The sequence below is a fragment of the Narcine bancroftii genome, chromosome 7, assembly GCF_036971445.1.
Source record: "Narcine bancroftii isolate sNarBan1 chromosome 7, sNarBan1.hap1, whole genome shotgun sequence".
In the NCBI taxonomy this organism is placed as follows: domain Eukaryota; kingdom Metazoa; phylum Chordata; class Chondrichthyes; order Torpediniformes; family Narcinidae; genus Narcine; species Narcine bancroftii.
The window spans coordinates 22,767,522-22,791,057 of record NC_091475.1 but is presented as its reverse complement, the minus strand read 5'-3'; the positions used below and the strand labels follow the sequence as shown (position 1 = coordinate 22,791,057).

The 23,536-nt window shown below is 46.8% G+C and overlaps 1 protein-coding gene across 29 annotated transcripts in view; it reads left to right on the top strand.

The window, feature by feature from the left end:
* The window catches only part of robo2 (roundabout, axon guidance receptor, homolog 2 (Drosophila)), a 1,057,280-nt gene that overhangs the window by 897,183 nt on the left and 136,561 nt on the right, over window positions 1-23,536 (top strand). For all 29 annotated transcript variants that reach the window (XM_069889083.1, XM_069889099.1, XM_069889096.1 and 26 more), the window contains 2 exons: window positions 1,506-1,630; window positions 5,723-5,894. In XM_069889083.1, coding sequence (XP_069745184.1) covers window positions 1,506-1,630; window positions 5,723-5,894 — 297 coding nt within the window. The remainder of the gene's footprint in view (window positions 1-1,505; window positions 1,631-5,722; window positions 5,895-23,536) is intronic.

Genomic DNA, 23,536 nt, shown 5'->3' with positions numbered 1-23,536 from the left:
CTTGCTTTCTGTCTGCTAAATCAAAGGGCTCGTGATTCTGTCCTCCAGTTATAGACCGTTTCTACTTCGGAGAACTTTACCATCAGGGACCCCTTCTCACAGGGCGAGATTCCTTCATGAAGAGGAAGGTGTTATTCAATTGACTCCTTAAAAGCTGCAGTCCGTGATTTCTCTTTGGTGGAACATGGATTATTATTTAGTAAAATGGAATGCTTAACAAGCAGTCTGTGCAGATGGACTTCGTAGACCCGTCAACAGCACAAGGGCGATGGGTTAACAGACTCACACAGATGGGAAGGCAGTGAAGTGCCCTAAAGTGCATGTTTATTTGTTGATGATAATTCACACCTCATGCACTGTTGGTTTGAATAGATTCTGTCAGCCTTGTCCACTGTCTTATTATGAATAGTGACAGAGCAAAACAAAAAAAAAACTAGACAAAGGATATCAGGGTTATTGGCCTTTGTAGAAAGAAGAGCTGATTGCAGGATTAGACACAGGCATATCAGAGGTGGGTGGGGGGGGGGGGGGGGGGGGAGGACAAAATCGGCACAGCACCTGTTCGTGATCCACTCGTGGTTGCTGGTGGGTTAGCAGTATGGGCAAAACTGTCAAGATTCCTGTTCACTGCTCATTCACTCTGGTCTGAAGGGGAGATGAACCCAGCTGGGATTACTGACCCTGGTCTTGTCCAGTGATCCCTGGGCCCTGGGCTAGAGAGAGGCAAGGAGTGAGGGGAATCTGGCTCCTGATCCCTCTCTGGGCAGTGGTGGGTTAATGTCAGGGTTCCTGCCACTGACCATTATCCAGCGGGCCTTGGATTAACCGTGGTGGGGTGGGAGATTTCAGACAGGTTCACTGTCTTGTCATAAGCAAAATAAACAATGCTGGAGAAACTCAGCAGGTCAAAGAGTGTACTGTAGTTTATAGAGCAAAAATAATGATACATAACCAACCATCTTTTCTCTATAAACTACAGTATACTCTTTGACCTGTTGAGTTTCTCCAGCATTGTGTTTTTAATTGGACAAACCTGGGTTATTTTCTCTGGAGTGTCAGAGGCTGAATGGAAACCTGGTTTATAACATTGAAGGAAGCATATACAGGGTGGATAGAATCCTTCTCCCAGGCTAAAGGCTTCACAGACCAGAGGCCACACATTTAGGTGGGGGGGCGGGGGGGGGGGGGGTGGGTAGAGTTTAAACAAAATGTGTGGGGCAGATTTTTTTTACCCAGAGAGTGGTGGGTACCTGGAACAGGCTGCCAGGTGTAGTGGTGGAAGCGGATGTTATGGTGTTTAAGAGGCTTCTAGATCAGATAGAGGGGGAGGTAGGATATGGATCGTGTGCAGACAGTAGAGCTTTCATTTAATTTGATATCGTATTCGGCACAGATACCAGGTTGAAGGCCTGTTCCTGTGGTGTAGTGTTCATGTTCTAAATCCTTCACCAAACCCACTTGCTCTCTTCTCTGCTCTCTCTCACATGTCCTCTGTCAACCCTCAGCTGCCCCTCAGTTTGTCGTCCGGCCGAGGGATCAGATCGTGGCCCAAGGCCGTTCAGCCACCTTCCCCTGCGAGACGAAAGGAAATCCTCAACCAGCCATCTTCTGGCAGAAGGAAGGCACCCAGGTAGGTGACCTCCCAGCTCTTCTCTCCTCGCCGGCTAACCACGGGGTGCTGGAGGGACTCGACAGGTCAGCTAGAGACCTCGCTGGTCAGTGGACAGTCTGCCCACACTCCCTGACCTGCTGAGATCCCTCCATCTCCTCATCCTTCGCTTCTTCAGTCTTTGTGTTTCTCTGCTTTAAAGCGACTCAAATCAATTCATGGCTTTCCAAGACCTCTGCACCATCAGATGGGCTCATTCCAGCAACCCCCCCTCCCCCAAACACAGCCACAGAAGCAAAATAATTGGCTTCAAGTTCAAGATTATTATCAAACTGCACTGCTACACCAGATGAAACAACATTCTCATGCCGCCTGGTCATTGTAATGGGAACTTGCTATGCACCCACTGCATATACTCGTGTAAAGGTTGACCCCTCCCACTTTTTTGGTCCAAAATTTGGGGTAATTTCCATATATCACATGTAAAAGTTGACCAGCCCCTGCCCCCCAATTTTGGCCCCAACTTCCTGCCCTGCTGACCTCCTAATGCCCCAAATGTAGACTTTTGACCCACCCGTCTGTCCACCAGAGCTCCTGAAGTCCTGCCCATAGACTCACCAGAGTTTCTGACTCCCCCCCCCCCCCCCACTCCCCACCCCTGACCTTGGATCCCCAGCCACCCTTCTATCCAAACTCCCAACGCGGACTTACCACCTGGTGTGGTCATCCGACACCTTGAATGACGCGGGTACTTACCACGGTCAAAAGTAGTTTCCGTGCAAAAGTCGATCCCCATCCCCCCAAATTTGTCCCAAAAAATTGGTCACCAAAACTCGACTATTACACGAGTATGCATGGTACTGGTTCAAATTCCTACCTTGTCAATGACACCAATTATATAGGGTGGTCAAGGAGGCTTTTGACACACTGACCATCATCAGTTGGAGCACTGAGTGTAGAAGTTAGGAGGTCATGTTGTAGGCAAACAGGAAAGTCTGCAGACGCTGGGATCTAGTGCAGTGCACAAAAGTTCTGGGGAAACTCAGCAGCTCATGCACCATCCGTAGGAAATAAAAAGCAGTTGATGTTTCTGGCCTAAGCCCTTCCTCAGGAGTGACAAATCAGGCTCAGGCCCAGAACATTGACTGCCTTTTATTTTCTGTGGCTCCTGTGTGATCTGCTGAGTTTCTCCAGCATTCATGAGGTCACGTTGCAATGGTATAAGACGTTGGTGAGGCCCCCTGTAGAGTATTTTGTTCAGTTTTGGCCACCACACTCCTGGAAAGATGTGGTTAAGCTGGAGAAGGTTCAGAGAAGATTTAGAAAGATGTTGCCAGGATTCAAGGGCCAAAGAGCGACACCAGTCGTGAAGTTTTCCTTTCTCTTTGATTAGCCTCTAAAGTGTGAATTTGTATTTGTTCAAAAAAAACTTACTGGTTATTTTGGTGTAGTTTGGCAGCATGGGCTGAAAGGGCCTGTTACTGTAGTGTATGTCAAAATTTTAAAAATATATATATAGCTTTGTCAATGTTCTAGAGTATTTCATGGGACCTTGAGTACCTGCAGCCCACAATGATGATCATTTTGCTAAATTAAACTAAAACCTTGCTGTTTGCCCTGATCTATTTTCATGTGTTCATTAGAAGCCCCTTAAACAGCACTTATTGTATCTTGCTTCCAGGCCCCCACCACCCTCTTTTTTTTTAAAAAAGGACTTGCCCTATGCAACTGCCCCCAACCACCCCCCCCCCATGACCTTTAATGCATGTCCTCTAGACCAGCCATTCTCAATCTTTTATCCAGCTATAGCTGAGGACTCTGCTCAGTCTATGACTTCCCCCTTCCCTGTGAAGCAGTCAAGTTTTGATTTCCTCTGTACTATCTCCTACCAACCACATTTAAAAAAAAATGATGTTACTCGAGGTGAAAAGAAAATGTGGCTTTTTACTTAAATATGCTGTGACCTCCGGTGGAGGAGGGTGGTTGCAGTAGGGCCCCCATTGAGAATGACATTTTTAACCTGAGGAAAAGACTGTCTACACTATTGATGCCTCCCTATAGTTCTATAAATCTACATCTGATCTCCCCTCATTCTCTGATGCAGCAGAGAAATCAACCTCCACATGTTTGTTGAAACCTCTCCTCATAACCTGCACCAACTAAACCAGGCAACATCCTAATGAACCTCTTCTGTTCCCTTTCCAAAGCTTCCACAACCTACCTGAAAATGGGGGTGGGGAGATTTGCACATAGCATTCCCAATGTGGCCTAACCCAAGTTTCACAAAGCTGAAAAATGACTTCCTTAACCTTGTACTTGATGCCCTGACTATTGAAGGCACGTATAGCATATGCCTTCTCTGTCATCCTCTCTTTGCGTGGCTATTTTCAATCTGGACCTCCAGTTCCTCTGAGCATGAATGCTGTTAAGAGTCCTGCAACTAACTGCATGCATGTAAGTGACCTAACTCTAGCATTTTTAATTTTTCTTGGTTCCTCCATTTTACAAGCACTGGGAAATGTGTATTTTAACGATACAGCATGGTAGAAGACCCTTCTGGCCAACAAAACCTGTGCCATTCAATTACACTCAATTTCTACCCAATGTACAAGATTTTGGAGGGTGGGAGGAAACTGAGGCACCCGGAGAAAACCCACAATGGGTCACAGGAAGAACCTACAAACTCCTTGCAGACAGTGCTGAGTTTGAAGCCAGACGCTGTGATATTTACTGAGGCAGCCAGCTTTAAGTGGGAGAATGTAATCATTGCCGCTGGAGTATGGACACTGTTCTGAGAGGAGGAATGTACTCAGCTAATGGAGGGCAAGCTGTGAACTCTCCAACAAATAATGCAAGGTTAGGCATAATTTGCAGAACGTGTAAGAGACAATTTGCTCACTGGAATGTGGGCTAATGGTATCATCCTTGAATCTATCAGAGTGGACCATCCATCACTGACTAATAAAAGTATTCACCTCTTAATTAAATGGTGACATAATTTAAGAGAGTGGAGAATTTGCAGGCACTCTAATTGAAAAGCGTTAATTTGCCCACTGTGCCCTCCTCTGAAAGTCTCGGGTCACCGCGAGGGGTGGGGGAGCTCCACAAGCTGACGAATCTCATCTGCAGGGCCTGGTTTCCAAAAGATCCCTCTGCTGGGTTCACCCTCTGGCCCTCGCGTTCCAGTTAAAGACAGCGAGTCTATTGTCATACACATTGTACAATGAACACGTGCGCTGAAATTCTGACTTCCTGCAGCTGTACGGGTATGTGTGAAGAAAAATTATGATGGCAAGATAATGGAGTTAACTTAAAAGAGGCAATGAATACGTGAGATAGATGGATAATAAAAATCACAATTATCCTGGGAGAGCAAGAACTTTGGAGCGAAGAAGGATGAGAGGTGACAATAGAGGTCTGCAAGATTATGAGAGGGATAGATAGGATGGACAGGCAGCACCTTTTTTCCAGGGCAGGAGCATCAAACACCAGAGGTCGTGTACAAAGTGAAGGGAAGGAAGTTTAGGGGAGACATCCGGGGTAAAAATTTTTATGCAGAGAGTTGTGGGTGCCTGGAATGCATTGCTAGGGTGGTGGTGGATGCTGGAAATTTGGGGCATTTAAGAGACTCTTAGACAGGCACACGGATGAAGGAGAATAAGATGGTCACAAGGTAGGGAGGGTTTCATTTCTTTTGCTAGGAATATATGGGTTGGTACAACATCCAGGGCAGAATAGCCTGTACTGTGCTGTTGTGTTCTATGTTCTAATGGTCGATACTTTGGGCCAACAAAAGGGTTCTGGCTCGAGAGATCGAAACATTCTTCTTCTCCCACAGATGTTGTTCGATGCCTCAAGTTCTTCCAGCAGATTGTAAGTCACTGCAGATTCCAGCGTCTCCCATGTGTCTCCAGTTAACCCCATCATAGTTCCTTGCTGGCTGTAAATGATTTTGGGATGGCCTTGTTGGTTTACAGTTGCTAGTATTTACTTTCCTGGTGCTTTCTCTTTCTCAATACTGCTGTGTGAATTCCACATCACTGTGAGGCTCGAGTTGCCTGTTTGGCGATGCACACTGATTGCAGCGGGGTCTCTGTTGTGTCTCTCTTCCAGAACCTGTTGTTTCCCAACCAGCCACCACAGCCTTCCAGCCGCTTAGCAGTGTCCTCCAAAGGTGACCTGACCATCAGCAACATCCAGAGGTCTGATGCTGGTTACTACATCTGCCAGGCCCTCACCGTGGCAGGCAGCATCCTCGCGAAGGCTCAACTGGAAGTCACTGACGGTAAGGTGCAATGCGTGGCAAACCCTGCCTCAACTTCAGAAGTCAACAGGGCCCTCATAGAGCTGTTGTCATTAACAGAAACAAGGCATTCTGCCCACCTTATCCATGCCGATTAAGTTCATGTCTGAGGCCACATTAGTGCAAAATTATGAGGGCTATAGATGGAGTAAATGCAAGCAGGTTTCTTTCCACCGAGGGAAAGTGAAATACAAACCTGAGGACATAGGTTATGGGTGAAAGAGGAAATGTTTAAGGGAACGTATGGAGGAGCTTCTTCATTGCAGAGAACTGGAAGATATCAAGTCAAGTTTATTGTCATCTGATTGTATAAGTGCAACCTGATGAAGCAGCGTTCTCCGGTCCTTGGTGCAAAACATGCAGACACACAATCAGACATAACACACAGACAGACAAACAATACAGATGCAGGACAAACGTAACATCTATAAAAATAAATAAATATTGTTTTCATGAATGTGAGAGTCTCGGATGGTTAGTGTGAGCAGTTCTTTTGGTCGATCAGCGTCCTCACTGCCCGTGGGAAGAAGCTGTTCCTTAGCCTGGCGATGGCTTAAGGGTGAAAGGTGAGATGTTTAAAGGAAATTTCTTTGCATAGAGAGTGGTGAGTCCTGTGGTCTTGCAGTAGGAAAATGGATCAGCTCGTGATTGAATGGCAGGGTAGACTCGATGGGCTGAATGGCCCATTTCTGCTCCTATGTCTTATGGACTTGTAGAGTGTGAATGCAGGCTCACTTTTGACATTGAAGATTTCAGATTTCTTCCTCAGATCCTCTCTTTTGCCTCTTCCTCAATGCTCTACACCTTTGCCTTCATCCCGGGTAAACGTTCCCACTGTCCACCCCATGTATGACCCTCTCAGCCTTCCCTATTCAAATATGTTTGAGAAGTTGTCATTGTGGCCTACTATCCACATAGTTGTTAAGGCACAGAGGTGGAGTTCCAGCCTAAATTTTGTCTTGGAAACTCACGGTGCGAAGTGTTGGTGGATTTCACAGAAAGCTAATCTCCTCTTGCTCGATTTGCCGTTTTGGTTCTCAATGTCCTTCTTATCTTATTAGCTGCGGTGAATGGATTGTGGCAGAAGAGGAAGTAAGTGCTCTGTAAACCCAGTCATTAAGGCGTTCTTTGCTAGGGGATTTGTTTGAAGTGCTTCCTCCTTGCCTTTCAATCTAAGCCTTTACAAGAGGTGCTTGTGAGAAGCAATTCCAGCACTTTGGAATCACATACTGGGATTACCTGATGATCAGGCTAGCTTCTTCCACTCTGCAAGCTTTTGCACACGGCTCTGCCTCAAAATGCACTCGAAGGCACAAAGAGAGCCATTGAGTTCCTCCAGCAGAGCGTGTTTACCTTCAGATTCCAGCACCTGCCATCTCTTGAGTGTCCCCAAAGGCAATTCTGATTATTTTTGGGTTGTGGTGGCTGCAGTCTTGGGGGGGTGGTGGGGGGGGGGGGGATAGGGGGAGGTTATACATCCTTCTCTCTCTCTCCCCTCCCCTCACACACTCAGTCCTGGAGGCTTCGGAGATTAACTGTCCAGACCAGAATGACCTCAGTTCAAGCCTGGGCAGGGAGAGTTATAGGTGTGGGTTATTGAGTCAGGGGGAATTGGGTCGGAATGTTGGAGGGTCTTTCAGCTGGTGGAACAGGGGTGGGGAGACATTTTGCACACCTGCAGTTCAGTCTGAACAGAATACCTCTGATAGAAGGAAAGGATGAAAGGATTTCCTGGGTCAGGTTTCCTCTCCCACAGTCACAGGCTTCTTTGAACCTGTGATTGTGTGTATCTATCTGTCCATGCATGTCTGAGTACATTTCACCATGTTACGTGTGGGTGGTGGGTGGTGGGTGGTGGGTGGTGGGTGGTGGGTGGTGGGTGGTGGGTGGTGGGTGGTGGGGGGTGGTGGGGGGTGGGTGGGGGTGGGTGGGGGTGGGTGGGGGTGGGTGGGGGTGTGTGTGGTGTGTGTGTGTGTGGATGAGAGAGTATAAATAATTGTGCATGTGTACAAGTGTTCTTGTGCTTGTATTTGCATATATGTGTGAATAGAGGGGTGTAGAAATATTTATGCTTAAGCATTTTTGTGTGTGGGTGTGTGGTCAAGACCCGCGATTGAGTGCAGGTGAGTGAAGGCTTGAATCGAGACATGCTGGTTAGAGTATTAACATATAGTTCAGTGCTATCCTCTTCCATGAGTTTGCAAGGGTTTGGGGGAGGGGGAGTTTTGAAAGCCTGCTATACAAGCCTCAAAGGACTTCTTGGTTTGACAACATAAACTTTACACGATGTATCAGATGATCCGCAATCAGGGTTTACGAGAAAGAAATCCTTCAAAAAATGTTCGATGAAAAGTGCTCTTAAGCACAGAACATACCTTTTCTGTGTGTGTGGTAAATTCTCTAAGATCCCTTCAACCCTTGCCACATGCTCTTCAACAATCTCTGGTTACTTTATTTTTAAATTAGAAAGGGTTTCTCAGACAGGAATAAGATTTGTTTCCTACTCCCAGATTTCTCCTTCCAATCCCTCCTGAAGGCGGTGGAAATAGCTTCCCGAGAAGGATTTGTAGTCTAACCTCTAGGCTGTGACCTCTCCAAGCTGACAAAGTGAGGCATTTTCATTGGATTCGAATTTACATGTAGATTAAAAGGTCATTTAAAATGAACGGCAATGCAGTAATTTTTAATATCTGTCCACAAGGCTGCATGATTCACTGAGGCAGTCTCAGATGGAAAAAATGGCAGGGGGGAAGGAGAGGAGAGGAGGGTGGAGGTAGGGGGAGAGAGGGGAGGAGGATGGGGGGAGAGAGGAGGGGAGGGGAGGGGGGGAGGAGGGGAGGAGAGGGGAGCTTGTAATAGCTATGCCTAGTAACAGTTCAGTCCTGGACTAAGAAATCTTGCAAAGGCTTGGTGTTCAAAGAGAACGTTAATGAAAAAATTCTTGCCTTTTATGTTCAAGGACTAATTCTTGACTTCTGTTGATTCCATTGTGACAAGACTCCACTCAATTATCCCATTTCGTCCCTGTCTCAATTGATAATGGCCTTCAAACAGGCAATGAGAGATCATATTTACCTCATTTCATCCTGTCAGCAGCAGTAAAATCTAGCACGATAAAATAATGGACTTTCACCTCCAATTCTTGACAAGTACGGTTGCAATGTTTATCGTGTGTGTCATTGTCTGTGTGTGTGTGTGTGTGAGTGCGTGTGTACGTGTGTCACTGTGAGTATGAAGAATTTTTAATTGACACAGCTATTAGCCGCTCCGTTGCAGGAGTATAAATCACTGGGTGGTCCTCGACAGGAGACCTAGAGTTCTGAGCACCACACATTGGAAGGATTTCATTCCTTTTTGAAGGGGACGAAAAGATGTGGAGGGCAGGCTGGCGATAGGTTCTTGTTGCACACTAACCTGAAAGGAAATTTAATAGAGATGCTTCAGTGGTGCGGTGTTTTGAATTGATTTTATATTATCATGTACCGAGATATAGCAAAAAGCTTTATTACTGTGCTATCCAGGCTAGTTAATCTATCAAGGTTCCAAAGGATCCTTTTATTGTTACAAGGCAACAAGAGGTAAATATGCGCCGGAGTCCTGGAGGGGAGGGAGGGTTGCGCCGGAGTCCTGGAGGGGAGGGAGGGTTGCGCCGGAGTCCTGGAGGGGAGGGAGGGTTGCGCCGGAGTCCTGGAGGGGAGGGAGGGTTGCGCCGGAGTCCTGGAGGGGAGGGAGGGTTGCGCCGGAGTCCTGGAGGGGAGGGAGGGTTGCGCCGGAGTCCTGGAGGGGAGGGAGGGTTGCGCCGGAGTCCTGGAGGGGAGGGAGGGTTGCGCCGGAGTCCTGGAGGGGAGGGAGGGTTGCGCCGGAGTCCTGGAGGGGAGGGAGGGTTGCGCCGGAGTCCTGGAGGGGAGGGAGGGTTGCGCCGGAGTCCTGGAGGGGAGGGAGGGTTGCGCCGGAGTCCTGGAGGGGAGGGAGGGTTGCGCCGGAGTCCTGGAGGGGAGGGAGGGTTGCGCCGGAGTCCTGGAGGGGAGGGAGGGTTGCGCCGGAGTCCTGGAGGGGAGGGAGGGTTGCGCCGGAGTCCTGGAGGGGAGGGAGGGTTGCGCCGGAGTCCTGGAGGGGAGGGAGGGTTGCGCCGGAGTCCTGGAGGGGAGGGAGGGTTGCGCCGGAGTCCTGGAGGGGAGGGAGGGTTGCGCCGGAGTCCTGGAGGGGAGGGAGGGTTGCGCCGGAGTCCTGGAGGGGAGGGAGGGTTGCGCCGGAGTCCTGGAGGGGAGGGAGGGTTGCGCCGGAGTCCTGGAGGGGAGGGAGGGTTGCGCCGGAGTCCTGGAGGGGAGGGAGGGTTGCGCCGGAATCCTGGAGGGGAGGGAGGGTTGCGCCGGAGTCCTGGAGGGGAGGGAGGGTTGCGCCGGAGTCCTGGAGGGGAGAGTGCATGTGTGTGACGAGGTCCATGGAGGGGAGGGGGTTGTGTGTGAAGGCTGGAGCTGCTGTCACAACTCTCTGCAATTTCCTGTGACTAAATAGGGAGAGGATTGGTTGAACAGAGAGGGACAGATTGTTTCCATTAACAAGAAGGCCAGAAATCAATAAATGCAGATTTGAAAACTAGCATAGATTAGTCACACAGCATGCAAACAGACCCTTTGGCCTCACTTGCCCACCCACACCAACCAAAATGTCTGTCCTGCCCAAACATCCCACCTGCCTGTATTTGGTCCACATTCCTCAACCCATCCGAGCCATGTATCTGTGCAATGTAGAGGTCAATTTTATTCTCGCAAGAATGGTAATGTTAGAGGCCTTGCGTTCACCACAGGATTCTTGTAGCTAAATAAAAGAGCAGACTATTATTTAGATGGGTAGAACATTTCAAAATTCTAAGTTGCTAGGGACTTGGGAGTTCTCGTGCAGGATGCCTTGGGAAGGTTAAAGTCCAAGTTGAGTTGGTGGTGAAGAAGCCGATTGCAATGTTGGCGTTCATATCTAGAGGAATAGGATACAAGAGCAGGCATATGATGTGGAGTCTTTATAAGGTACTGGTGAGGCCTCACTTGGAGCATGGGGCACAGTTTTGGGCCCCTTATTTCAGAAAAGATGTGCTGGCATTGGAGAGGGTTCAGAGAAGATTCAAAAGAATGATTCCTGGAATTAAGGGATTAGCATATGAGGAATGTTGGACAGCTCTTGGAAGGTACTCCTTGGAGTTGAGAAGAATGATGGGGGGATCTCATAGAAGCATTTTGAATGTTTAAAGGCCTAGACAGAGTAGATGTGGCAAAGTTTTTTCCCATAGTAATGGAGTCTCGGACAAGAGGGGACAACATCAGGAATGAAGGGCACCACCCATTTAAAACTGAGATGTGGAAGAATTTCTTTAGCCAGAGAGCGGTGCAGGGTGGTCATTGGGTGTATTTAAGGCAGAGAGAGACAGATTTCTGAATAGTCAGGGCATCAAAGGTTATAGGGAGAAGGAATAGGGCTGAGTGATGGAATGGCAGGGCAGACTTGATGGGCTGAGTGGCCTACTTCTGCTCCTATATTCTATGGTATTACGGAGGTAATGAGTGCACAGGAGGTGGCAGGATCCATGGGCACTCTGTCTCTGAAGGGACCCCATTTGCTTTTTTTCTTCAACTCAGTAGGGCCACTGGACTTGAGATGCCTGTCTATGTGTGTTTATGCACGTGCCAATAAAGGAATCTTTAAATTTTGATCTGGGACTCTTTGCCTGAAGATGATAGTGGAAGAACGGTCAGCAGGAGTTTCCATATGATGATCGAATGTGTAAAATAATACCAGGAAATGGCAGGAACACTCTGCAGGATTGGCAGCATCTGTGGGAGGAGACACTGTTAATTGTTTGAGGTTTTCACAGGAAAGGCATCCCTTTTCTCTATCAGAACCATATAACATTCCAGCACAGAAACAGGCCCTTCACCCCTTCTAGCCTGTGCAGAACTATTTTTCTATTTTTCTGCCTAGTCCCACAGACCTGCCCCCCAGTCCATATCCCTCGCATCCATGTAGCTGTCCAAATTCTTCTTAAATCTTAAAATTGAGCCCACATTTTAATGACATTCATCTGGAGTGTTGCTGAAATAGGGCTCAAAGAATTATTGAGGATCCTTTCCATCCAGCTCACCGACCACTAAAAGGAAGGAGATATAGGAGCATCAAAATCAGGACTACCAGGCTGGGAAATAGCTTCTAACTGCAGGCTGTGAGATTGATGACCGGTATCCTGTAACCGCGGCATGGTTAGCGTCGCTGTTAGCGCAATGCTGTCGCAGCGACAATGACCAGGGTTCAAATCCGCCAGTGTCTGAAAGGACTTTGTATGTTCTCCCTGCCACCTGTGTGGGTTTCTGGTGCTCTGGTTTCCTCCCACCCTTCAAAATGGAGGTTGGAGGTTAAATGGGCGCAACTGGGCAGCACGGGCTCATGATCCGAAAGGACCTGTTAACTGTGCTCTAAGTCAACATTAAAAATTTAAATTTAAAATCAACTAAATCATCCCAAACTATTCATATTAAATGTTATCTTTGTGTATATGTGATCATTATGTGCTGTGTATGTGTGAGGCCTGTAGTCCGAAGAAATGCTGTTTCGTTTGGTTGTTCATGTACAGTAGGATGAAAATGAAGCATCTCCATCAGAACTGGGGGAAAAGACAAAGATGCTCCTTGGGCTACAGGGAAGGTGGAGGAAGGAGGATATCTTTGATAGGGTAAAACTAAGGTCACCATGGGAGTAAGATTTACTAGGATGTTGCCGGGACTTGAGGAAATGAGTTACAGGGGAAGGTTAAACAGGTTAGGACTTTATTCCCCGGAGCAACCGAGAATGAGGGGAGACTTGATGGATTATACAAAAGTGTGAGGGGTATAGATAGAATAAATGCAAGTAGGCCTTTTCCACTGAGGTTGGGTGAGACAAGAAAGAGAGAACATGGGTTAATTGTGAAAGAGGAAATATTTAACAGGCCATTCAGCCACGATGTCGTTCCACCCTACATACACCTACTTGAAGCCTTCCCTGCCTCACACCCATAGCCCTCTAGTTTTCTTGTATTCATGTTTCTGCCTGAGTTTTCTGAATGTCCCTGTTGTACCAGCCTTCACAACCGCGCCAGCAATTCAATCCAGGCACCACTACTCTCGGGGTTTTTTTTTTAAAAACATACCCCTGACATCTCCACTAAGCTCTCCCCTGCTCATTTTGTACAGATGTCCTCTGGTCTCTCTCCGGGAAGAAGGTGCTGGCCGTCCACCCTATCTTTTCCTCTTATAATCTAGTAGATCTCTACTAAGTCACCTCTCATCTCCAATGAGAAGGGGGAACTTCTTCACACAGAGAGTGGTGGGGCGAGCTGCCAGCTGAAGTGATAAATGAGTTCTCGATTTTGGCATTGAAGATAATTTGGACAAATGTATGATAGGAGGGGTATGGAGGGCTATGGACTGGGTGCAGGTCAGTGGGACGAGACAGATTAATAGTTTGCTGTAACTGCCTAAAGAAATCTCTTGGTGCCTGCCACATTGACCACAGCCAGTGGGCTGATCTCGCCTCCAACCGTGCATCTTGGCGCCTCACAGTTCGGCGGGCAGCAACCTCCTTTGAAGAAGACTGCAGAGCCCACCTCACTGACAAAAGACAAAGGAGGAAAAACCCAACACCCAACCCCAACCAACCAATTTTCCCTTGCAACCGCTGAAAGCGTGTCTGCCTGTCCTGCATCGGACTTATCAGCCACAAGCGAGCCTGCAGCTGACGTGGATATTACCCCTCCATAAATCTTTGTCTGCGAAGCCAACCCAAAGAAAGAAGAAGTAAAAACACACCAAAATGCTGGAGGAACTTGACCAGTGTCTCAACGTCCATAGAGACAAAGCTATATTGCTGATGTTTCAGGCCTGTGCCCTTCTTAAAAGAATGAGCAACAAACAAGAAATCTCAGAATAGAGACAGTGCTGGCTGTGGGAGGAGTCCAGACCATCAAAAGGTCTGTGGTAAACCTTTTGTCCCATGATTGGCTGCTGCTGGCTGGACATGCCTCTCGAGACTGATCCTACCCATAACCCTCTACATGTTCCCCTTTCTCTTTGCTTTGATTGGTCAATGAGGCTGATGGTAATTCCTGTCTTTAGTTCATAAAAGCCTGATAGTTTCACTATGTCCACCTTTTGTGATTATTGATGGTACATCAAGGGGTTAATTGGATATGATAAGGGGAGAGGTGAAAGGAGGCAGGGAAAAGAGAGAGAGGCAGAAGATGTATTGTTCCTCCAATTTGCAGGTGGTTTCAGTCTGGCAATGCATGAGGCCATGGCCAGACATGTCAGCAAGGGAATGGGATGGAGAATTGAAATAGGTGGCCATTTGGAGATCCACGCTATTGTGGTGGTCAGAGCCGAGGCACTCATCGAAGTGTTTGCCCAGTCTCTCCAATATAGCAGAGACTACAAAGGCCTGAAATGTTGGCAATATATTTGTCTCCTATGGATGCTAAAAAGACCAGCTGAGTTTCTCCACCATTTCATTGTTTTTAATTAGAATAATAGTTCTGCATGGGCCGAAGGGCCTGTTTTTTTTCTGTAAGGTTCTATTTCCAGCATTTATATATTTATTTTGTTTAAAATATTCTTCGAATTCGGTGGGAATGTGAACACATCAGCTGGGACAAATGTAGTAATGATCGGCATTAAGGAGTTTAGCATTGTCAAAAGCTGATAAATCACGGGGACTTGTTGAAATACATCCCTGGCTATAGTTCAACAGCTTGGGATATATTTCAGGCAGATGAAGCAAGGGAAAACACTGCAACAGCTCCGTCCATCATTTTTCACCCTCGTTGTCGAGAAAGGAAGAAAGGAATAATTTTGGCCTGTCATTTTGCTCTAAGCAGACCACAAATTCTTGGAATCCACTCTGAGAGACATTATAAATTTTAATTAATGTGAAAGGGAAGATGCATTTAACAAAATTAGCTTTGAAGAGTGAATAAGAGCAGATTCAGTCAGTTTGCTTGATGTTGACTACATTAGACTTCAGTAAAGCATTTGACAAGGTCTCACCTGATGCACTGTTCAAAAATGTGGAGAGAACCAGTGTAGATCGACTGTTAATGTGGATCGGAGATTGACAGACCATCAAAGAACAATTATACATGTTAGGACCATGGAACATTATAGCACAAAAAAAAAAACAGGGTCTTTAGCCCTTCTGAAGCCTTCCCTAAAGAAGTCTCCTTTGCTCTCCCAAGGGAGGTTTGGTGGGATTCCTTCTCACTCCTCCCCAAATGTAATCCCTGCTGCTCTCAAGCTCTATGACCATGTACTCATACAGACCCATTCCAAAACACCTTTTCTGCTGTGCCTCACTCCTTTCTCCACCTATTTACCTCCAGCCTTTGGGACCATGCTCCTCTCCCCACCGCTCCCTTACATTTTTTTTTGGACACCTGCCAACATTTCTCCAAACCTCCACGAAGGGCTCAGCCCTGAAATGTTGGTTATTGTATCTTTATATCTTTATCATTGCTACATAAAGTAAACTGTTTGATCTGCTGAGTTTTTCCACCTTTGTGTTCTTCCTTCTTCAGCCCTTCTAGTCTGTGCCGAACTATTTTTCTGCCTAGTCCCACTGACCTGCATCCATTCCATATCCATCCACACCTCTCCCTTTCATGTACCTGTCCAAATTCTTCTTAAATGTTAAAATTGAGCCCACATTCACCAGCTCATTCCACACTCCTACCATTCTCGGTGAAGAAGTTCCTCCTAAATTTTCTCCTTTCGCCCTGAACCATATCCTCTGGTTTGTATCTCACCTACCCTCAGAGGAAAAAGCCTGCTTGCAAGTTCTCGGAATGGAAGATAAAGGGCAGAGACAGGACTTGGCCATTCAGTTCCTCAACTCATTCAATGATATCTCAGCTGATCTTGGCCTAACACTCACTCCATTAAATGGAGTTAAGACAGAGATTATCAGAGGTTAAAGAACAGCAGAATGTTAAGCCAGCTCAATGGCCTGATATTTATCACTCAACCAACATATCGACTGATCAATGCCCTCGTAGCATCAATGGGATCTTGCAGTGCTCGTACCAGTTGTTAATCTTCCTTTGGTAATAACCATGAATTGACTTCAAGACATCATATTGACAAGTAAATTGGAACATCTTGAGTATGTGAAAAGCCCAGTGTAAATGTAGCTAAGCAGAACAGCCTGCAGACGCGGGGGTTGCAACGGAATATGCAGAAGTGCTGGAGAAACTCAACAGGACATGCAGCATCTATAGGATGCCATTGCCTAATGTACATCAAACTACAGCACAACTCTATTACAGCACCAGTGACCTAGGTTCAAATCTGGCGCTGTCTGTAAGGAGATTGTACGTTTCCTCTGGATGCTCTAATTCCCTCCCACCTTTGGGGGTCTGTCGGTTAGTTGGTGTATTTGGGCAGTGTGGCGTTGTGGGTCAGAAGGGTTAGTTACTGTATGATGTCTAAATAAAAATTTAAACAATAGGCGAATGAAGGGTGATGGGAAACGGGCGGATAAGTGGAGTTGTGTCTAGGGCCAGATCTGCTGTGATCTCATTGAGCGGTGGAGCAGGCTTGATGGGCCAGATGGTAAATTCCTGCTTTTTTAAAATATTCTTATTCCTGACCACAAAACATTTGAAACCCTTGTATTCCCAAGATACAGATATTCTCAAATATTCTTGGTGTCTTGCAGCTCTCTGGGATGAGAATTTCAAGGATTCACAACACTCTGGGAGAGAGAAATTTTCTCTGATCTCCTTGTTAATGCTAACCCTTTCTTTTGAGTCTGTGGCCCCTATTACTGGACACCCTTGATGGAGGATACAACATCTCAGCATCTCCTCTCTCAAGTAAAACCTTGATGAAGGGCTCCAGCCCGAAATGTCAGTAATGTAATTTTATCTTTGCTACATAAAATGACCTGCTGAATTTCACCACCAATGTGTTTTTGTTTTGTCTTTTCACTCAATCCCACTCACAATCCTCTGTTTCACCTCTCAGTTCCTTCTTGCTGCAATGGCCAACATTCCAGTTGCATTTTGTTTTCATGGAATGCGAAAGCATAGTGGATAAATTATCGGCCTAGTATCCGCATGCCTAAACTATTAATCCAGGGACACGAGTTCAAATCCTACCATGGCAGATGGGGAACTTAACTTCAAGTAATCAAATAAATCTGGAAGAATAGAACAAGTATCTGGCCAGTGACCATGAAACAGCTCGATTGTCACAGAAACCCATGCGATTCATTAATGTAAAAATAGAAATGCTGGAGAAAGTAATCAGGTCTCTCAGAGTCCACAGGAGGTAAAGATATTATCGACATTTAGGGCCTGCGCCCTTCTTCAAGGTATGATTCCCAGTGAAGTCCATGATCTACAAATTAATATGGAATGAAAAATTACTATAAATACTTGAGTAATAGTCAAATCCCCCCCCCCCCCAATTTGGCTCAAAAATTGCATGTTTTCTGTTCCTTCTTTGGCTTGGCTTCGCGGACGAAGATTTATGGAGGGGGTAAAAGTCCACGTCAGCTGCAGGCTCGTTTGTGGCTGACAAGTCCGATGCGGGACAGGCAGACACAGTTGCAGCGGTTGCAGGGGAAAATTGGTTGGTTGGGGTTGGGTGTTGGGTTTTTCCTCCTTTGCTGTATGAGACATGTAAATGTCGACCCCCTATTTCCCGAGCGTGGACCCTCAACCCAGTTGCTCGCCTGGCCACCGGACCTCCTGACGCCCTGACCGTCCACCCATTGGAGCTCCCCCCCACCTACCCACCAGTGGTCCCAATGCCCCAAACGCGGACCCTCATTCTGGCTGCCCACTTATCCGAGCTCCCAACCAAGGATTTGTCACTCGGTCACACCCATCCAAGCTTCCGATGCCTTGAAAGATGCAGGTGCTTACCACAGTCAAAAGTATGACCCGTGTAAAATTTGAAGGCCCCCCGCCCCCCCCAAAAGATTTGACCCTAAAAATTGGTCAAAAAAAAATCAAATATTACATGAGTATATTCAGTATTTGTCACACCTGCTTACAAACTTTGTTTAGAGTAAAATAGCAAATTCTGCAATCGCTGTGACTGTAGTGTAATACACAAAAGTGTTGGAGAACCTCAGCAGGTCACACAGCGCCTGTCGGAAGTAAAGGGTATCCAGTGTTTCAGGCCCAAGAGCCCTTTGCAGAAACGTGAGCAAAATGTAGGCAGACACCTCAATAAAATGTGGGGGCAGGGGGAGGAGCACAGGTGAAGAGTTAAGAGATCATGGGTGGATAATGGTGGGAGGGTAGAAGAGAGAAAAGCTAATGACTGGGGGAGGATAGTCCCAGAATCTCCTCCCCTCGCTTCACCTTTTTGTTCAGCCGCCTCCCTGTCTACTCATATCTTGACTTTTAAATGACAAGCGATTGCAGCCTTGCAGAAGGACTTTGGTGTGCAGCATGTTATCAATAAGGCAAATGAAATGGCTTCCATTGCTAGAAGGATTGAATTTATGAGCAGGGAGGTTCTGCTGAAACTTGGAAGCTTGGGGTGCAGGAGATGAAACTTGGAGCAGAAGAGAGACCATTCAAAGAGCCATAAGGGGCCAAATGACCTCCTGCTGTGCTGTGTGATTTGTTAATTCACTGTGTGTCTTCCCACACAGTTGGAGACTGAACATTTCATCAGCCAGTTGGGTGATTCTTGGCAGGGTGCCAACCTAGCATTTTCTAATCTCACTTCCAATATTTTATCATTTGAGAATAAAGGAATTCAAACAATCTTTTCTTTGAATGTTCTGTCAATTAATCCTCCAGGCTGTTGCTTCAGGCGGTGCACTTGTGATAAATGTTCTATCAATAGTCGCTCCAGATGCCCACAGAGTTTGAGCAGTATGGGGAGCTTATCAACCAGCAAGGTGTACCTGGCCACTCCTCACCCCAGTTGAATTGTCACAACTTGTCGTCCTGGCAACAGGGAAAGGGTAGGCCGTCATGCCTGAGCCTTGTGGTTAGCCGCATGCCGCTGGAACCACGGACAATGTCATAACATCTGGAATATCTCCTCACTTTCCCCCTTTCTTCCCCCCCCCCTCAAAAAAAAGCTATGCAAGGTTACCACAGCTAAAGTTGAGAACATCTAAATTTAACAGATGTGTTTGGCCAATGGAAAGGAAACAAAGGTTGCTCTTTCATAGAACCGTTCCCTTCCTGAAAGAGGGCTGTAAAAACAATGCTGGAGAAACTCAGCTGGTCAAATAGTGTACTTTATAAAGCAGCAATAAAGAAACATAACTGACGTTTTGGACTTGAGGCATCAAGGTATGAGCAAAATGTAGGCAAATGCCTGAACAAAATGGTGTTTGGGGAGGTGGGGGAAGAGAGAACAGTGAGAGGAGCACGGTCACAAAGGCAGGAGGTATTTTAATTGAGACGCACAGCACAGTAACAGGCCATTTTGGCTCACGAGTCCATGCCGCCCAATTTATACCCCATTAACTTACACCCCTGGTAAGGGAGGCAGGGCATAGCAGCAACCGGGGGAGGGGGGGATGGCTCTGTGAATGGAGAGGGAAGTGGGTGGAGAGCTCGAGGAAAGAAGTTTAGGGAAGAGAGGGAGAATGAGGAGTGGTCTAGCAAAAACTGGAGCAGTTGACATTAATGCCACCCAGTTGCAGAGCGCCCAGGCCAAAAATCAAGTGTTGTTCCTCCAATTTACTGGTGGTCCTGGTGGGATAGTGCATGAGGCCGTGGACAGATGTGAGTATGTGAGTGGAGTGTGGAAGTGAAATGGTTGGCCCAGTGGGCGATCCCTTTCACTTGGGGGGAACAGCGCGAAGGTGCTCAGGGGGTACCGGATTGAGTAGATGACTCCCGTGGATACACAGGCAAAGTATTGCTTCACTTGAAAGGACTGTTTGGGGCCATGAATGGGAGAAGGTGTGGATGCAAGTGTGGCGCACTTCCTGTGGTCACAGGGGGACAGTTGGTGGAGAGGGATGAGTGGACGTGGGAGTCACGGAGGGAGGGGTCCTGACAGAAGGCGGAGAAGACAGCAGAAAATGTGTCTGGTGGTGGGAAGATATCTCAAGGTGGAGTGCTGTCATTGGAGTTGTTGCCTTAAAGGTACTGGATGGAAAGATGATGATCGATTCACTTTATCTGTGCCAACCTAAACTGTGGCTTTAGCTGGTAGGTGCTAGCAGTTGACCAGGTTCATAGAAGATTCAGTGAAGAATGATTCCTAGAATGAAGGGATCCTATAATCTTTTAAACCTCTATCAAGTGACCACTCAGTCTCTGATTCTCCAGAAAATAAGCAACCCAAGTTTATCCAACCTCTCCGCATAGCTCATACCCTTAAATCCATCCTGATAAATCTCTTCTGCACTCTTTCCAAACCCTCCACGCCCTTCCTATAATGGGCTGACCAGAACTACACACTGTATTTTTAAGGCAAACGGAAATTGATTCTTGATAAATGAGATGGTGATTGTTGATCAGCAATGATCATGATTGAACAGCAGAGAAATGTAGAGGAGATGAGTGATGTACTTCAAACTCAGCAGGTCACGTAGCATGCATGGAAATAAAGGGTGACCAACGTTTTGGTCCTGGGCCCTTCGTCAGGAATAAAAATTACTTCTGCTCCGATCTTATAGACTTGGCCTCCAAGTGGGTGAGGAGATAACTGATGATTCACCATGCACTCTGTATGTCTAACGAGCATCAGTCTGGACTTGGTGGCAAGCCTCAGGAGCGAGGGTATAACCCCATGGCTGTGCAAGTGATTAATGAATTATCCACAAGAGCTGTGGGTTTATCCCTAATGCTGTGTGTTGGCACTGATCCCTAAAAGTCAGGCCCTAAAATATGCTGGTGGTCAGCCCAATGCCATGACAATGCCAGTGACCAGGGTTCAAATCCACCATTAGGTAAACTCTGCAGATGTTGGGTCTCGTTCAGTGCACACAAGCGCTAGTGACTCAGCAGGTCATTGCAGCCACCATAGGAAGTACTTGTTCCTGACAAAGGGCCCAGGCCCAAAAAAAGTCGACTGCCTTTTACTTCCTATGGACGCTTCGTGGCCTGGTGAGTTTCTCCAGTGCTTCTGGGCAGTATGTGTAAAGAGTTTGCACATTCCCCACCATGCCCTTCCATGGGTTTCCTCCAGGTGCTCCAGTTTCAAAGTTAAAGTTCCGATTTATAGTCAGAGTACAAACCTGAGATTCTTTTTCCTGCGGTCCAGGCAGAATTCCTCCCACATTACAAAGACGCACAGGAATTGGTCACGTGGGTGTAATTGGGCGGCGTGGGCTCGTGGGCCAGAAGGACCTTTTATTTTGCTGTGTGTTTAAATTTAAAATATTTTGGTCTTGAGCCTATTGCAGTCAGTTTGAAAAGAAAGTGGGGAAACATTCCCAGAGATGTATCTGGGCTAATTCTGCAGGAGATCACAGATCACTCAGAATTTTAAGTGTTCTTTTAACATTTAATCTTCTTCCCTAGCACCCATTCAAAAGGACGCTGTGTTGCCCTGTCATCAGCAGTGCTTCTGGAACATTCCATTCTCCTACTTCACACAGCGGACCTGTCACCGCTGGTTATTTGTTTCTGTCCGTCACAATATCTGGGTGCTGCTGGCAAGGTCAGCATTGATTGCTCACCTCTAACTGAGAAGGTAACGGTGAGCTCCCTCCTTGAACCTCTGCAATTGCTGCCGTGACACTAATCCTGCTGTGCTGAGGAGGGAGTTCCAGGACTAAGAGCCAGCATAGTGAAGGAAAGGTGATATATATCCAAGTCAGGACGGTATACAACTTGGAGGAGAACATTAGATGGTGGTGTCCCTTTAAGTTTGATGCCCATTTTGTTAGCAGTGGGAGAGACCATTTTGATTATAATCTGCTTATAATCACAGAGACACCAAGCAAGTTCAAGTTTATCAACATGTGATTGTACAAGTTCAACCTGACAAAATAGTGTTCTCCGAACCTCGGTGCAAAAACATGCAATTGCAAATCCAGACATAACACACATGCAGACTCTGGTCTGGTCTGCTGCTTCCCCAGAGCCTATATCCTAAACTAGCAACCCCCCCACCCCGCCCAGTCCACTGCCAACCATTTCAGGCACGGACCACCATTGTTCTTAAAAAAGAACACAGTTGGCCTCACTAACAAGCCATTCAAATGTGTACAGTACTGTCAGTGTAACAACAGCTGGACCTCATGAAGGAGAACATAGGACTGGGAGGCTTGTGTTATAATGAAAACACAGAAATGCTGGATGAACTCAGCAGGTCTCACAGCATCTATAGGAGGTAAAGAGGTATAACCGACATTTCGGGACTGAGCCCTTCCCCAAAGGTTGCATGGGTAGCCCAGATGGTCACAGGCTTTTTCCCAGGGTAGGGGAGTTTGAAGTGGGAGGGCAGAAGTTGAAGGTGAGAGGAGAGGGATTTAAAATGGACCTTTGGGGCAATGTTTTCACATGGAGGGTGGTGGGTGCAAGGAACGAGTTGCCAGAGGATTAAACAAACAGCCAGAGGGCATCAGCGGGCCAAGCAGAGGTTGAAAAAGAATGGTCAGTGTTTTTTTTTCAATGGCCATCCCTTGCCTCCCACAGATGCTGCTCGACCTGGGGAGTTCTTCCTGCAGATGGTGTGCTCCAGCGTCTGCCATCTCCTGGATGTCTCGGTCTGGTAGAGATGGACTCAGTTCCTCCTTTTGAAAGGAGTTTGGTCAGATACATGGATAGGAAAGGTTTGGAGGGATATGGGGCTGCCAAGTAAGTAAACAGGGTAGTGTAGATAGGCATCTTAGGATGGAAGAGTTGGGCTGAATGACCTGTTTCCATTGTGTACCACTCAACTAATCTACCAGTGCTTGATTCTTGTGGAAGTAAGGGCCTGTCTAGTTTGGATTAATGTTTGATTGGCATTTTGCGGTCTCGTACTTATGTGGGCTGGAACAGGGAGTTCAATCAGCGTAGAATTTATGCACATGCATGGGGTCTAGGAAGAAGAAGGAGGTGGTTGGGAAGAGAATAATAAAATGTCGACATTTTTTTGGTTCTGAAGAATGGATGAGTATGTTCATTACGTAGCGTGCATCTGATAGTCAGTACAAGTAGAAACCCCATTGATGCACAGCACCTTCTAGGTAAAAAAATCAAGCACATCAAATAAATTAAGTAAAATGTTAATACATAAAAACAACTTGGTGAGTGTTGATGCTAGGATGATTGCAGATGCCCAAGGGCAATGGGGGCCCCCAGGATGTGTATGGCCTGGCAATGACAGCTAAGCTGAAATTCCACTGGCTCCATGTGATTTACAGGAATTATGGAGATCAAAACTGTAAAAATATTTGAGAACAGGGAGGACACATCTGTGTGATTGATCCGCAATATGGTGCATCATGTAGATGTCCATTGCGTAGGTTAATGCTGATGGGGTAATGCCTTGCTGCTGAGGAGGTGACTGTTTTGAGATTGGTTAATGTCAAATAACGATGGAGAATTTAAACCCATGCAATTGTGTATTTGGGGAGCCCCTCGATCCTCTGCAGAGATTATGGATCTCCCACGGGCTTGGGCATCGAAT